Here is an 18246-nt window from a genome sequence, read left to right on the forward strand (position 1 = left end):
ATATATATATATATATATATATACACACACACATATATGATATACACACACACATACACAAATATTTTTGACTAAAAAGTATCAGAGGAACAACTGATTCAAGTACAGCAGATTATTTTTAAAATTTACTCAAGTGGAAACTGTAAATAAGTGGAAAATGTACCACCAGTGTGGTTACATATACATGTGTGTGTGTGCGTGCGTGCATGTACATGTGTCTGAAGTAGTATTATTATTATGATTATTATTGAGTGAGAGAGGAGCGCATGCCATCAAAGTGACTCTGGGGTACAGTTATATAAAGCCCAATATACCCACCAGGTACTTGCTTCATAACCACATGTGTGTGACATGGTGATCTTATATCAAGATAAACAGTGCATGACCTCGCAGGTGGAGCCCAGTTAGAATTTTCTTCAGGTTGAGTAGCCCATTCTACTCAAAAGGTCCCTGAATAAGGTTTGTTTAAAGATGATAAATGAAGCACCCATATTTCCCGAGGAGAATTATTCAAACCACAAAGAATTCCTCTCAACACATGGCTATGATGCTCCCCCACTACTTCTGTTCGTGACTAGCGATGCACATATCATCAGCCATGAACAGACATGCTCAGCTGGTTAATGTCAAACTACTGACAAACAAATCTGTGGTATTGAGCAGAATATTTGCTGTTGCCCACCTTTTTATACCAAGACAAAACAATGTATATGATAACACTTCCAATGAGTTAAGATCAGAAGCCATGGGAGCCACTGCCTGGTATAGCATCAGGGCATTTATCATCATTATTATTTTTATTATTATTATTATTATTATTATTATTATTCTTATCATCATCATTATTATTATTATATTATATATACAATCTAAGTAAGATGAAAAAATAATACAATTTTATGAAATGAAGAAAAATAAAAAGAAAACAGGTGAAAAAGAAATTACTCAGAAATAGAAAATAAATTGTGTGTGAAGAGAAACTCATGTTTGAGGTGCCAAGAACATAAATCAAAATATGAAAAAGATTTGTAAAAAAATATTGAAAATTAAAGAAATTTAAGGGATATATTTTGTTGTTGTTTTTGCCATATTTGAAAACCAGGTAGATAAATAACAGCCTAAGAGTATTTGTTTAAAACATAACACTTTCCTTAAAATGCTATGGGTCTATAGAGAGAAGACTATATTACTTTAATAGATGCTTATATAAACTTCAGGATAAATGGAACTATGATATATACAAAAAAAGAAAGATGTTTTCTCTAAAATGATGAATTGATATTTTATGAATGATTTCTTAACCATATTTCACCTGCACTGTTTTTCCCCATAAAATCAAGATGGATAATTTATACTGTAAACTGAAATACTCATATGCAAGAAGACTTTAAATGAATATGAAACACAAGGTGTAATGTAATATAGGGAGACATACTTCTAAATCAGTTATAAGCATCCAAAGGAATTGATTCTGGAAAGGATTTTTGCTTTCATATAATTCTCCTCACAATTTTTTCATCTTATATTTTTCTTAATTCAACTATGAACTTCCCTCTGTATAACTGATCAATAGATTAGTTTTATGGTAATCTGATAGCTTAACTTTGGAATTTTACAATTGTATGCAATTTTTTTAATGAAGAAGTTTACAAATGAAAATTTCATAATACATTAATTCATTATACCAAAAATTAATGCATAAAAAAGTCAATAATGATTTGTAATCCTTAACCAAAATTAATTTTCTGCCATGATGAGAATTCAGAATAGATTAGCATTACTACCCAAAAGATTTAGAAGAATTTGTTTCTAATGAGATACAAAATGTTTATTTATTCTAAATAATAAGTCTATGTAACACTGATCTATTACTTAAGTGATTTTTATTGGCCTGATATAATAATTTCATTTTTTTATTTGAATATAATAAATATCATATTTGAAAAATATAACTGAAAACTATTATTTATAGAAGTTTATATTTATAAGGACTCTATTGAAAAAACTCATTCACTACAAACCAATATGAACTAGACCAAAAGAAAGTAAAAATATCGTATGCATAGTTATTTAAGAACATGTTTAATCTATGAGCAATATGAAGTAGTGACACATTAAAATTATGAAAATGTGTGAATGATAAAGAAATAATATACACGAAACTGTAAATATACAAGAAGTATACTTAGAGACTGAGAAAGAGTAACAGAGAAAGATGTGGAACAAGATGAAGAAAAAGCAATAGGATTTGTTAATGGAAAAGGAACTTAAAAAAAAAGGAGAAAAATACTAAAATACAAATAAGTCTATTTACTAAATGTAATTTAGCAGAGAGCAGAATCATTGTCTGCATCTCCTGCAATTTTTAGAATCTATGTTGATATCTCTTACAATGTGGCTATGTTATAAACTGGATTACAAGAGAAAGTTAGTCAGTTATTTCCATCCATTTTGACACTGAACTAAGTTCACAGACAAGACATTAATGGTGCAGTGCAAAAAGGACAGCCTACTTGGCCAAGTGCAAGAGAAATGTGATATGACAATGATACTGACTAACATATACATACAACATAAACCAAAAAGAAATATCAGTTATGAAAGTCATAGTTTTGTTTTAGTGAGTATACGAAAAAAAACAACCAATGCAATTGACACTTACATGGATATTATAAGAATTGAATAAAAGAATGTCTAATTATTTATTTTCCTAATGATCTTGAAAACATATTTTCTAAAATCTCCCTATCAGAAAATAATTGTTATAAATTTAATTTAATTTTATCTTAAAAAATAGATATTTGAATAGTATTCAATAAATTTTCTCAATTGAAGTATAAATAGTTTCCAAAAATATTTTGTAAACAATCTAATATCTCAAGTAACAATGAATATGCCCTCTAAATAGTTACTATGATTGCTTCATGATATAATAGTTGACATATATATATATATATATAAAAGCATATTTCTATGTGCATATATAAAAATATGCATATCCAAATATAAATACATGCTCCCACTCATTACATTCACGTATATACTATATGCATGTGTGTGTGCATACATATATATATTTGTATATATATATACATGCACACACAAACACACACATATATATATTATTCAAGCATATGCATATATACATATACATGTGTGTGTTTATATGCATGCATACATTCATACATACATACATATATATATATATATATATATATATATATATATATATATAAATACATAGTTTTAGGGAAAAGAACCAAGGTTCATGAACTCATACACACATACATACAGATGTGAAAGAAAAGAATATTCAATATACTATGTAGAATATATTTGCAGAGAGACAATGAATGACTAACATGATCATCAATCAGAGTTTTGTAGATATGAAAATACATGTCTAAATATACTATCTGCATGCTATTTCATGCGTTCTGTAAATGAAGACTAAACCTCTTATATTCACAACAATAAGTACTGCAAAAGTAAATTTCAGTTGACCGGTAAATATGGCCTGGTTTTATTTTAGTTCTTGCTGGGAACTCTTCCCATCATTCAATGTTCATATGTTAGGGACAAACATTAACATATTACTGCTACTTTACCTCTCTAAAAAGTTAGTTTGCATGTTTATAAATCTTGTGGCCTAACAATTTTAATAGAATAATTACCTTCTGGCTGATGTTTTGGCACTGTGTATCATGATTAAATCTCCAATGAATTGTATCAATTCTCAAACATACTCACACACATGCCCACATATAAACTTATAATATATAAATATATGTGTGGCATGATAAGATACATAAATGCACAAACACAAATATACACACATGCACGCATACAAACACACACATACACACACACAGAGGCATCTGTTGAAATACCAAGGTGAAGTAGAATAATTTTTTCTTGAGTGAGATCCTTCAGTGGATTCACTTTAAAGAAGACTATCACTAGCCAATTAGTTCATATGATTATTTTTATAACATACACACACTCACACATACACAACAGCTTTGATTATAATAACTTCACTATCAAAAACTTTTAAACTGTTTTACATTTTCTAGATCCAGATCCAGTACTGATTCAAGATGCTATATACAAATCCTTTCGGTGAAAGATATATGAAAAATTAACTGTAAAGTTATTTTCTACACAATGAAGATAAAAGTTACCAAAGCAACAGAAGTTTTGAAAGGGTGTATACTTATATGATCATGTCTGAGAAGGCATATCACTGTAAGCATAAGTTTCCTGTCACAATTCATTTTCATTTTCTTTTGCTTTTCCAGATCAATCAGATTCATGTCATCAGTTTTTAAGATTGTTACAATAAACTGATCAAATGAATAAATTTACACTTATTGATCAGTAGAAACGAAACTTAAGTGTATGGCATAAATCAATATAGTTTTCTTTATTTCCCTATCTTCATGATTTTTCAAAGCCCTCTTAAGATTATCATTGGCCCTTTAGCATTTAAACCAGCCATATCCAGCCCAAATCTTCAACCCGTTTTAAGTTCAAACCAGCCAGATCCAGCCTCTGACACCTACCCTACAATGTCATTCTAAAGGTGAACAACACATCATTGAAATCTAGAAGCTATGAGACAATGAATGATTAATTCAAAATAATGGGAATACATAAATATTACATTTGACAGAGTAATCTGAATGCTAATGGGTTAAAGCTACACACAACATATACTTCTGTTTTAAAACTCTCTTTTCCTCTTACTGTTGCTATCTCTTCTGCTCAAATTCTCCTTCCATTCAGGTATTTATAACAGTATATCAGATTAAATCATTTTTTAAATCTAATCTTATTTTGTATATCACCTCTTTCATACACTACAATGTTATTTTTTAAAGTAACCATTGAATGCTCACAAAAGAATGAATTATGTGGAGACTACTTGCAAAATTTACATTTTGTTTATTTTCTGTGTATTTGAAAGATTTCATTTAAATAATTTATTTTGAAGTTTGGTCTTAATGATAAAATTTGATGCCTAAAAAACCCTCAAAGTGGTGTGGTTAGTTATGTTCTAATCAATCTTACAAAACCTATGTCTTATAATGACCAGAAGAAATCAAAACAATCAAGACAAATGTTTCGATGAACATTAGATATATTTTCTAAAAAAATGTAATATTGAAGTAGGATACATTATCAGCAGAGTAAAGATTCGCTTCATGATTCACTTATATATTAAATTATCTGACATAGGAAGCTAGAAGCAGAAAATGTATTTAACTGCTAATATAAATTATAACAACATAGATCAGTGCCAATGAAACTTTCCTTTCAGGACCACTCTGACTGGTGAGAAGGAGAAAGCTTTTCTTGAACTGGACAGCTGTACTAAATATTTGCAGTAGAGCAACCAAGTCGTGATACTAAACTGGGAAATGTATCAAATTTACAACCTAACTTAGATAGATATATATTGATACATCTTACCTTAGACAACAATGACCAATTATCACATGGTATGGGGTGCATTCGATTCCATTATATCATTCCCCATCCACGAGGGAGCAGTGCAGGTGTAAGCTGAAACAATCGTCACGCTAAATAAAGCTTACAGTACACTCTGTCTTCCCTATCAATTATTTAATATATGTATATATATATATATATGAATGTATGTATGCACATACATATATATGTGTGTGTACTATATACAGACATATTTATACATTCATATAAATATCAATACACATGTAATTAAATTTGATATTTGATATTTAAAGCATAGCCCAATAGACTGATCTATTTAGTGGCAATCAAGAGCTCTATTATATGTACATTAGTTGTTGCAATCTACAATGAAATCTTAAAGTATGTGATATATGTCATCTAATCTGAATATATCTGAATGATTCATAACATACTTTTGTTCAATAAAGAAATTCTTAGCTAGAATTAGTGTAGTCAACAGTGATTAAAATATATACACCTCCACATCTATTTATAAGATAAAAGTTAGCACTTTGGCTTATTTGACATGAATGTGAATGAAACCTTTTCCATGCAACTTCAAGAAAGCTAAAATCTTTTGTACTAAAGATAAATATAATACAGCATAGAGGTTAAGCAAAAAAAAATTACAAAATATTTAAAGCATTTGGCTTTTAAAGAGTAACGAATTCATTAATTTACATATCAAATTATTGTTGTTTGTTTTCTTTTTAGCTTCATACTATTCCGGGTCAAGGGGACCTACAACCAAAGGCATACCTACTGTGACTGATTTGTCTTTTTTCCTGACAGTATCAGTATAAGTTGGTAGGTTATGATTTGAGCAATACTTGGGTACTATTTTTAGTTGGTCAGGTTAGGATATAGAGGAACTCTCACTGATTTAGTTTGATATATCTACTTGGAGAATCACAAACTGGAAAAATAACTGCTATTCAGAATTTAAGCCAGATTTTACTTCTATGGTATTTTGTACATTTTTTAAATATATATATATGTACTATATAAAGGTAAATAGTACATTTAAACTGGAAGACTATTTTCTTTTTTTTTTTTTGTATAAATAAACATTTATGCAGTTCATCAAATAGCTACATTTTTAATGTTGGAAACATGAAAATATAATCAAAATTCTTTTTTATCCATTCACATAATTTTTAACCAATCAAAATTATATTTCCTTTGAATTCAGTTACTGGCCTGACTAAAAGTTTAAGGTTTTAGAATTGCATAATATCAATGTTATATCTAACTATGTTTAAAAAGGTAACTATGTTTAATTTTATTTCATATACCATATTTATGTGTGATAATACTGCTTAAAGATAATGAAAAAGAAAAAGATCTACCTGCACCTGAGAGAAATAGGTAAATATTCAGATAAGTTTCATTGGAAGGGGAAGCATTGTCATTGAATTAAAAAGTTCATAATAAAATGGTTTTAGTAGACTGAATTCTTATCTACTTATTTTAGTCGATTGCTAATAAAATTTATAACCAATTGTGATGTTAATGAGTATTTTGCTAAGTATAAAAGTACAAACCAATAAGGATCGAAAAATATGTGGTTGAGACAATGGAAACAATATTTTATTAATGAAAATGAAAGTAAAGCCCTGTCGATGAATTTTGATAAACCTGATATACAGTTTAAGAAGGTAATAATGGTAGCTCGGAGTTAATAATGATGCCAATAGTAATAAGTAACTAAAATAATAATGATGATATCGATATAAGAAGATGACTGTGATAAAAGTTTGAGAATAATGATAATTATTAAAGATAACTAATAATAATAAAAATAATGATGATGATGATGATGATGATGGTGATGATAATAATGATTGAGGGAGAAGTCAAGAAATAATACAGCTATCAATGGTAAAACGTAACATCTTATATCTGAGGAGAAGTGGATTTACCTGGGTCTAGAATTTCCCCAATATACCATGAAGATACTGGGCAAATTGGCAAGCAAGAAAACAGAAAGTAAAGAAAAAAAAAAAGAAAATATCAATATAAGTGTATATATTCCTCAAATAATTTTAATGCAAAAACCATGTGAATTTGTTGAATGTGAAAAAAGCAAACAACAGGATTAGTTAACGTTTTGAGAGAGAGAGCATTAGATGAAAGAAATTTAATTGAAAGATTAATACAATAATATTTAAAAAAATAAATATTGATAAATATCATTTACATGACAAAAACTGCATATAGAAATATAAATTAAGTATTTGAGGAATATAAAGTAGAAATAATACAATAATAAATAGTTGTACCGGTTATATATACATTACCAATACTGACTATTTGTTGGTAATATACACCTGATTTTCTGCACTGTTTTTAAAAATAGGCAAAATTCTTATTTTTTCATTATTTTAAAATAATGTATATAAAATATTTTACTCATATAGTTAGTTTTATAAAAATGATGATAGCATAAGCCTTTAATTTAGCTGGACAGAATTATATGAATTTTCATCTATTATGGTGATATTAATGATGGTTACATAATCTAAATTTAATAGGATGTGTAATTTCTCTAAAAGCTCTTTTAGCAAATTTGCACAGATTTTTAGTCTTAGAATTCAGTATGGTTTTCACAGCTAAATTATTAAGTGCATAAATTCTAAAATAATGATTTAAATGTTGACTGTATTTTCTCCCTTTGTTTCAAATTTTTCTATCCAAAAATAAATTTCTTTATGGTAAGTTATGTGTGATATGTTTTGCTATTTGGATTTCTATGTGAGAATCCTTATTAAGAAATATATATATATTCTGTTGAAAATTGTAGACAAACTTTCATATCAGTAAATTTTATAAAATAATTAAACGTTCATCTTTTCCTTTATCATAGTTGTCTATTTTAATGAATTTGAGAATAGTCTAAAATGTGAAACATAATCTTCAGAATTCTTTTATATGCAATTTGTTCTTAATACAGCATATCAAAAGAAAGTATATATGTTTTAGTATCTTTTAGTTGTTGATCAGTTAAGTTAACTATGAAACACAGAGTGAAGAGTAAGTGTAAATATGTTAAAACAATTGTGATTAAAAACGTTTGTTATACAAAAAGACTATAAAAACCATTAAAAAGTCAAAACGTAGCACTTGAATAAACTATTATGTATTTCACTACATATGTGATGGTTTAGTGTTTAATACGTTTATTAGTAAACAAAAACAAAAGTTCTGAATGTATGCTTTTGTAAAGGTGACTGAAATCAGTTACAATGCAAATATATCAATGTGACTAAGGGACTATCCAAAATTTCCCATGTATTTGTTGTACAGAGGGAATAGCTTAGTCAGCATACTCACATAAAGGACTATTAGCAAATAGTGATTGGTGACAATTAGTTACCAGCTATCTGGTAAATTTCTAGCATAAAAAAAGAAGATAAATATTGCTTCATTACTAGCATTTAATTTTGTTGATCTATTTAGAAATTTACAAGATAATTTTGAAAACATTTGCTTTCATATCATGTCAGAATCAATACTTGTTTTATAACTGCATTTTTTGTATAAAAATTTAGTTACTATATTTACTAGTCATCTCACTGAGATCAGTAATTAAGGTTAATTTATTATTACACATTTTAGAATGAAACACAATGATTTTTTTTAAATTTTGAAATATATAACATATTTGAATATTATAAATTTAGTTTTACGATAGCATTTGTTGTAATATAAAAATTAAATCAACTCATCTTTGATAAACAATAAGAAATAGTTTTTCTTTCCTTCATGAGAATGATTCTAAAATTTAACCTTTATTTTAAATTCATTTTTTAAATATGTCTAGTTAAGTTCCAATTAAAAGTACAATTTAGTCTGACACATGGATCTTTAATGGAAATAAATTTTTAAAGAAACTCTAGAATTAGCAGGAAAATCAGATACATATTTTACAGAAGTATTATAAATAAATTGGAAATGCACTCCAAGTTATAAAAAATTTTACATGTTCGCTTGAAAAAATACAAAATTAACAAAATTTACACATAATTGTTGCAACTCTATATATTATTCCAGTTTTCATAACAAAATTTTCCTTACCAAAAAGAGAAGTATATATAAACTCTTTACACACACATATATATATGTATGTGTGTGTGCGTGTGTGTGTAAAGCCTTCTGTACTCAGTCACGGAGCTGTTTTTATAGAAGAGGCATCTTTTGGTATCTCAAGTTTTATGAGTATAGCATTATGAATTAGATTTACAGATTTTTCTGAATTCAAAATAAATAAATTCAAACTTAATGCTTCAGCAGAATGTCAAATTTGTGAGAATATTTTCAAAGTGTGAACATATCCAAAGTAAATAAAGTCTTGAAGAAAAAAAAAAACTGTTTGTTAGTAAAATTCAGTAATCTAATGAATAAATGCTTTATTTGAAAATAAACTTAGAAATTGTTTAAGTACAGATTAATATTAATGTTTGTCATTAGTTCAGTTAATCTACATATGCATACAGAAAGCACATTTGATTACCAAAATAATTATTTCTTACTAAAGTATGAAACCCAAGAGGAATCATGATGGTAAAATTATAATGGTTTTGCTTTTCCCAAAAGATTAGTTCATACTGAGAATCAAAAGTGAGTGCTAGACTATTCTATAAAATAAAAGCAAAATATATACTTTTTGCAAAACTTGTGAAAAAGTAATATTATAGATGATTCTGACTAATTATTTAACATAACAGTTTGTAGATATCTGCAGGGATGTATGACATCAATTTTCAAACTTACCAGAAATGTGCTAAAGATACAAAATCTCAGTAAATAATACATCCTTAGAACAATAATCTAAAGAGTAATGAGGAGATAAACTCATTTAACTAAATTAATAACCCAGCATTTAATAAAAAAGATGGCAGTTGAATATGACAACTGAATCAAACTGTGGTGTATGAATATCAATTATGTCAAATTACAAAAAACTTTGACTCAACATATTTTTGCACAGATATTGTCTATATTTACTTGTACATATTTTTGCACAGATATTATCTATATTACTTGCAATCACCAAAAGGACAAGTAAAAGAGTCATAATATTAAAAAATGTGCATGCATGTACATAATCTCACAGCATTTGCAAAACATGAATATTCTATAATTCATAGAACACAAAACATGATAATCTAAATATAAGCCAAATTATACGTGGCACAAACATTTGGAGATAGAGTGACATAAATGGTGTATGTGTGTGAGTGTGTGTCTGTGTGTGTGTTATACTATCTTTGGAGAAGCTTATCAAATAGAAATTAATTTATCCATTTTTACTAATCCTAAGTGTTTTAGCTTAGCTTAGTAGATACCATCCCAGCTTGTTTTCATATATTTCAAACATTTTATCAAACTATATTTCGTTTACTGTCATAAGATTTCAATCATATTTTATTCACAAAATATGTGTTACTTTACTTAATTTTGATTTTCCTGTATCCTAGTGCTTATATATACATGCCTTGCATATATACACGCAGATACAATACATATATACATACATACATACATATACATATATATAATATCTATTTACATAGAAGTATATATATATATATATATATAGATACACACATTATATATATAATGTGTGTATATGTATATGTGTATGTATAATAAAAATTGTATATGTACAATACAAAATATACATTATATATAATATATATATATATATATGTATAATATATATGTATGCATGTATGTATATGTATATGTTTACACTCAAACATCAAATTAACTCTGTTGAAATAAATATGATCATCAAAAAAAAAAAAAAATCTTGAAGGAAACAATATATTGGCTACAACGTTCATGTGTTTACAAAATAGTATCATTCAAGCAGATGATTTTTTTGTCGGAAAGCTGGTACAAAATATAATAGGTCCAGCTAATTACAGCAATTGGAATAAAGGGAAAAAAGTGTTAAACAAAACATGTCAATGTAAAAAGTGAATTTTGAAGAAGATTGTTTAAAATAGTTTATGATATTTAAGAAAATATTTTGAAAAGTTTTCATTTTTTTTACAATTTTTCACATTAAATAAAAATATAAAATATTTTGTTTGTGAAAAAAACCATGGTACATTTTTATGGATAAACATTTTTTTATTCAAAATAAAATCAAGTATAATTACATTATTATCAAAATAAAACTTGGCATAGAAAGATATAAATAATAAATAAACAATTCTAACGTACATAAAAATGTCATTGTAATGGAATTTGTACCTAAGGTAAAAGTTAACCCAAACAACACTACATTTTCTTCATTAAATACATGTGATTAAATACTTGATTTTCAAGAAAAAATACTTTCACTGTTGAATAAATGGATACATGGATATATTCCAAAATGTTTAAGTGCAGAGTGTTCCATTAATTACTTAATGTTATGTAAATTTTAATCTGGTTGTGAAATTACATTTTGTAAGGCTAAATGAGATTATAAACTAAACTGTTATGAGTTCAAACTTAGCATGCATTTCATGTTGTGTTCTTTAGCCAGACATTATTTTTGTCCCAGTTGTCCTGCAAATTATACATACCATCAATGTATTCTGTTTAAACGATTAAAATAAAAGGGTTTTGAGCTGTAATTACTAGTCCCACTCGTAGACAAATAACTAAATTTTTAAAAACTGTTTCATCCATGATAAGGAATCTTCTCTCTCTCTCTCTCTCTCCCTCACACACACAATTTCGAAGCAGAAATCTTTATTCAACTGCAAAAAGAATTTTGACTCAAGCCTACAAAACAGACATAGCCAAATCTGACATGCTAGTTGGTATTAGCAGATGAATGGAAGGTGAAGATCTCTGAGAAACTATTATGGAACTAGAAATTTAAGCACATTATATGCACTGGTACAACTGGTAGCCTTTGCAACTATACACTTAAACCCTACACTGCTCCAATGATCTCTCTGATTAGACATATAATGTTAATTAGATGATAGTGTGCTAAACGTTAATTATTGATAGTATCTGTAAATAAGGATAGAAGTTTTGGTATTTCTTTTTTTCAACTAACAATAAAGGCTTTCTCTTATCAGAGAAAAGCAGTCTATGTAAAGTATCGATATATTGAAATATAAGGAAGAGAATAAGTAAATTATGATAGTGTCTGAGCACAAAAGAGTAAAGTAACTACACAGAGATGGTGAAGATGGATATGTCCCAGGAGCAAAATTGTTTTCTAATAATGATATGGAATAATTAGTTCTAACAATAAGAGAACAATGAGCCACTGACATGAGAAAAAGAAATCGAGAGGCATAAGATGCAATATAAGAGTCATTCCAGTGAAAATGAACATGAATTCACGAAGAAATAGCATAACTGATAATTGCACAAATATTTAGAACTCTCATAATATTTCATGAAATATGGAGAGATGTGACAACTACTTTACAGTATCGTATGATAATCAAAGGAAAGTACAATAATTACACTAAATAACTATTCTAATTGAAAAGTTGTTATTGGTAGTGTTTGAAAATATTTCAAACCAGAGAAAACAATAACTTACCCGACAAATATGCACTACACTTATATTTCATTTATACAGTTGTTGATAAGGTAAAAATAGTAAAATAATATAGGTGATATCTACTAATTTATATAGTTTGAGCATTTAGTTCTTCTTTCACCCTACTTCCAATAGAAATATCTATTTCCAAGCTTTGAACATTTATTTAACTCACATATCACTCTATATTTCTCCTTTATTAGTTCTCTCCTTATTGATTTCTTTACCCCTTCTCTTCATATGTGTTACCTTTGACATCATATCTACTAACGGTTTTTTAAAATACATAATAGCGTTCTGTTCATCATTTACACAGTCATCACATTTGTTAAAATGTCTTATTGTTGAGTTTGATTCTCTTTCTTTCCCTGATGAGAAGATTACATTATTTTACACCATTTATTCCTTTGGAATAAAACCAATATTGTCTTCAAAACATATGTCGGAAGTAAAATAATTTGAATGATACCTGTGTTTAACTCCATTTATTTATTTATACTATACAAACTACTGCACATTAACCCAGAGTTTCTGCTTTTGAACAGGTTGCTACATCCTTGTTACTTGCGTGAATTTTGCTACCCTGGTAACTGCTTATTGAATTTTCCGTGTTAACTGTAAACAAAGGAAAATTCACACATCCATTTATATATATATATATATATATATATATATATATAAGACACAGGTTGGTCAGTTTGTTAAAAAGTTTGTTTCCCAACTATTTGGTCGCAGGTTCAGTTCCCTTACATGACATCTTGGTCAAGTGTCCTCTGCTATGGCTTGAGTCAACCAAAATCATGTGTTTGGTAGATAGGAACTGAAAGATGCCCATCATATTTATGTATGTGTATGTGTGTGCATGTGCATGCACATGTATCTGTTTGTGTGTTTACATATTCTCTAAATACTGTGAGCTACAACTGGTGACGATAGCATTTCTTTGTCAACATCTTTGAAAATGTCTGACATATGCGATTCTTTATTTCAAAAACAGGCAAATGTTAGTGACAGGAAGGGTATCCAGAAATACACACACACACTCACTGCCAGTACTTTGATCACCCCATGACTATCATAGTAGGCACTTGCTCAAGGTGCTGCACAGTGAGACTGCACTCAAAACCATGTACTTGAGAAGTAATGTCTGTGCCTATATATATATATATGTGTGTGTGTGTGTGTGTGTGTGTGTGTCTGTGTGTGTGAAAATAAAATGAAAATGGAATAAGGGATTATGTCATGAACTGCATTAGATTGCAGCTGTTTTGCAATAAGATGCAATGCATTCATAGTTGAATGCTTGTGTACCATTCTATAGCTTCAAACATGTACGATTTTATCTGGGAAAATGTAAGCTAATGAAGTTCATGACAATTCCTTATTCCTTCATTTTAATGTCTTATTACTGTTCTATACTTGACTGATGCTTTGTTCTGAAATGTATGAATATTGAGTTCCAACACTAAGTTATGAAGTATTGCTATACCTAAGTGAAATAATAATAATGATTGTAATAATAATAATAGTAATAATAATAATAGTAATAATAATAATGATAATAGTAATAATAATAATGATAATAATAATAATAATAATAACAATAATAAATATATATATAAGTGAAGGTGCGTGACTGAGTGGTTAAGGTATTCAGTTCACTATTGTAAAGTCATGAGTTCGATTCCTGGTGGTGTGTTGTGTCCCTGAAGAAGACACTTTATTTCATTTTGTTTCAGTCCATTCAGCTGGCAAAAATTAGTAGTACCTCTATTTTAAAGGGCCACCTTTGTCACACTCTGTGTCACACTGAGTTTCCCTGAGAACTACATTAATAGTATGCATGTCTGTGGAGTGCTCAGCCATGCGAACATTAGTTTCAAGAGCAGGCTGTGCCACTGATTGAATTAGATGGATCACTAATGGAATGCTATTTATACTTAACATCTAGCCTCTCTTCTTGTTAAATGGTTCTGTGCTTTTCCCTCATTTTCCAGCATACCAGTTTGATTGTATATATATATATATATATATATATATATACATATATATGCACAGGATTTGTAAAGACTAGATAGAAATAAAGCGAGCATGGTTTACTGCATGTGTAATGTTAGTATGCACAAATCATAGAGTATAATTGACCTGAGAAAAAAGCTGTATAGAAGAATCAAATGTAATATGCAAGAGAGAAGACTAAGGTATGGATATACAATGTATATTGATGACAACAGTGACATAAAAGAAGTATCAAACACTCAATATGAACAAAGAGAAGACTTAGAAAGACATGGGACAAAGTTGAGAAAACCGATCTGAAAATGCTGAACCTCGAACAAAGAGAAGACTTAGAAAGACATGGGACAAAGTGGAGAAAATCGATCTGAAGATGCTGAACCTCACAGAGGAAATAACAAAACATCACAAAAATTTGTGACTTGCCATATTGGAGATAATCTGAACTTGTGCAAGGAAGGTAGAAAGGAAGCTATAACCGTTACTATATCAATTTTTTATTCACCCCTCCATCTCTGATCTATCTTCCTACCTTTTTCTCACTGCTTTTGCTGCATTCATCTACTGTTCCAACTCCAGGCCTTATTTCTTTTGTGGTCCCTGCCCTCTTTCTATAAATTCTCCATTGCCCCAATACTGTCCAATTACTCTCTCATCTCCCTCTAATAGCACCCAGCATCTCTGCTTTTAGTGACTCTCCTTGTAGTTTCTTCAGCTCCATTTTCACCTTCATCTCTCTCTCTCTCATACACTCCTCCACTGAGCCTACTCTCTTAGCCCATCAGCCTTACCTTGCTCTTCCTCTTTCATTTTCACTAACTCCTGACACTACTCCTTCTCTTTCTCATTCCCATGCTTTTTCCATTACTGTTCTCATCTCTGTTACCTCCTTCATTGCCACCTTTTCACAAAATTAAACCTGCTCTTCCCATCCATAACTTAAATTCTCTTAACTCCAAAGCTAAAGTTATTGCCCTGTCTTCTTTCCTCTATTTCAGTTGTGAGAACTCTTTAGTCTTGCAAATAGCAAGACAGTCTCAATGGGGCTGATGTCATGAAAAAGTGTCCAGTCCACTGGCAAATTAAGCACAGAAAATGCAGCATTGAGAGAACTCATTAAACGTTGATAATAGGAAAGTAACAGTCCATACAAAAACTAACTCAAAAAGCTTTGTTCAGCCCATGGAAAATTGGGTGTAAAAACAGTTATGAAATATATGACCTGTGCACATATTTATATATATATGTGTGTGAATGTATATATATATATATATATATATATAAATATTCATCTCCAGATGTATACATATTTAACTCCATCTATATATCTGGGGAGTTGGTTGTAACTATGCAGAAAATAAAGAAGAAAACTAACTAGAATACATGGATTCTCTCTGCAATTTTCAGCTTTGGTTTGTAAAGGTACTCGAGGAGTTCTGAATACTGTTTATACATTGTCCAACTTAATTCATACTCGCACAGACACACATATGTACATACATGCACATATACATACATATATATGCATATATGCATGTATATATACATACACATGTATATATGTATATATAAATATATGTAAAATATATATCTATACATGTATGAGTGTACACTCACACAAACATATATATATACATATATATATATATATATATGTATCCTTTATACAGTATTAGAAAGTTACCCTCATAATAGCCAGTTCTTGTTACTGAGAAAATTCAAGCTGAAGAACGAGAGAGTACATTGTATGATGCTTGGTGAGCATCAAATCACCCTTCCACACTTGGAGTATCCTTTAACACAAAATCTTTTGAGAATATGAATTGGCTGGTTTGAGACTAAATTTATAATACTGCATAAAAGAAAAATATTCCCACTTTTTTACCTAATATACAGCACCTGTTTTTTCTGATTTAGGAATATATATGGAACAACTAATATATATATACATAATTATATTTATATATATGTATGTATGTGTGTGTGAGTGTGTGTGTGTGTGTGTGTGTGTGTGTGTGTGTGTGTATGTGTGTGTGTGTCTGTGTATCTTGCACATATGTATATGCTCACAAACAACTGTTTACAGTTTATATTTAGAGAAGAAATTATTATTTTGAAATATATTTTTGTCTAATTTACATTATTATAAATGGAAAGAAAAATTGTTATAATCTGAAGTATCTGTGTTTGTACATTTATTTAAATGTAAATGTTATTTGCTCAGGCATCGTTTTAGTATTCCAATAAAAAAAAAATTAAAAAAAAATATTTAAAAATCTAATCTGATTAAGCATTGCTCTAAAATTTTTCACAAAATTAATAATAGATGTTACATTAATAAAAATGTATCTGAACTCTATATGAATCAGAAAACAACTAATTTTAGTGAAATATTAAATCTGTAACAAAAATCATCGACTTATATATTCTAGGTAGCATTTCCTACATTTTGTTTGTATTAAGTAGTACAGATGTTGGTTGTAGACTTTGCAGTCAAATATAATATCACTTGCACTATTTTATTTCTCTGCTTTGAGATAAGATACATAATTTTTTGTACTTAGAAATAAAAAATCAATCAATAAAAGCAAATTTTCTGTTCTCATTAGGTCGGTTTTAACTCTAAAACTTTAAAAACACTAAAAGTATCTTCTAGTTCTCATATCTAAAAGTCATTTAGTCTTAACGTTTATGTAACATCAAAGAGTTTCCCTTTTATTTCTACTTATGCTATTGATATATTTTATGCTAATGAACGTTGATGGTGATGTTAAACATGGCTAGTTCACTGTTGCAAGATGACATGTTTTATCACTATTAAATATGAGGTATGCAGTTTATTATTAAGCAATAAAATAAGCAAAGTAATAGTTTGAAGAATATAATTGATAAAACTTGATAATTAACTATTATACTTGTGTCTTTCTCTATAGTGTATTTCTTTTTTTATTTTTAAATTTTGCATTTTTTAAAATAAAAAATAGATATCAGCCGAGCAAAGTTTAAAAAATACATAAAACACATCACTAACAATACAAAAACCTTAAAATTTTATGAAAATATACCTGTTTATCTGAATTTATTTTTCTTTTTTTATATTTTCAAATATAAACTTTTCTTTACAAAAACAGAGAAAATAATCAATAAAACACAAACAAATCAATGCATAT

The 18246-nt window shown here is 28.4% G+C and overlaps 1 protein-coding gene across 7 annotated transcripts in view; it reads right to left on the bottom strand.

The window, feature by feature from the left end:
- LOC106880165 (neurexin-3) overlaps nt 1–18246 on the bottom strand; it is a 359785-nt gene that overhangs the window by 67826 nt on the left and 273713 nt on the right. For 5 of the 7 annotated variants that reach the window (XM_052967514.1, XM_052967515.1, XM_014930005.2 and 2 more), the window contains one exon: nt 7419–7454. The exons of the other annotated variants lie outside the window; for them this stretch is intronic. In XM_052967514.1, coding sequence (XP_052823474.1) covers nt 7419–7454 — 36 coding nt within the window. The remainder of the gene's footprint in view (nt 1–7418; nt 7455–18246) is intronic. 7 annotated transcript variants of the gene reach the window in all.

The sequence above is a fragment of the Octopus bimaculoides genome, chromosome 4, assembly GCF_001194135.2.
Source record: "Octopus bimaculoides isolate UCB-OBI-ISO-001 chromosome 4, ASM119413v2, whole genome shotgun sequence".
In the NCBI taxonomy this organism is placed as follows: Eukaryota; Metazoa; Mollusca; class Cephalopoda; order Octopoda; family Octopodidae; genus Octopus; species Octopus bimaculoides.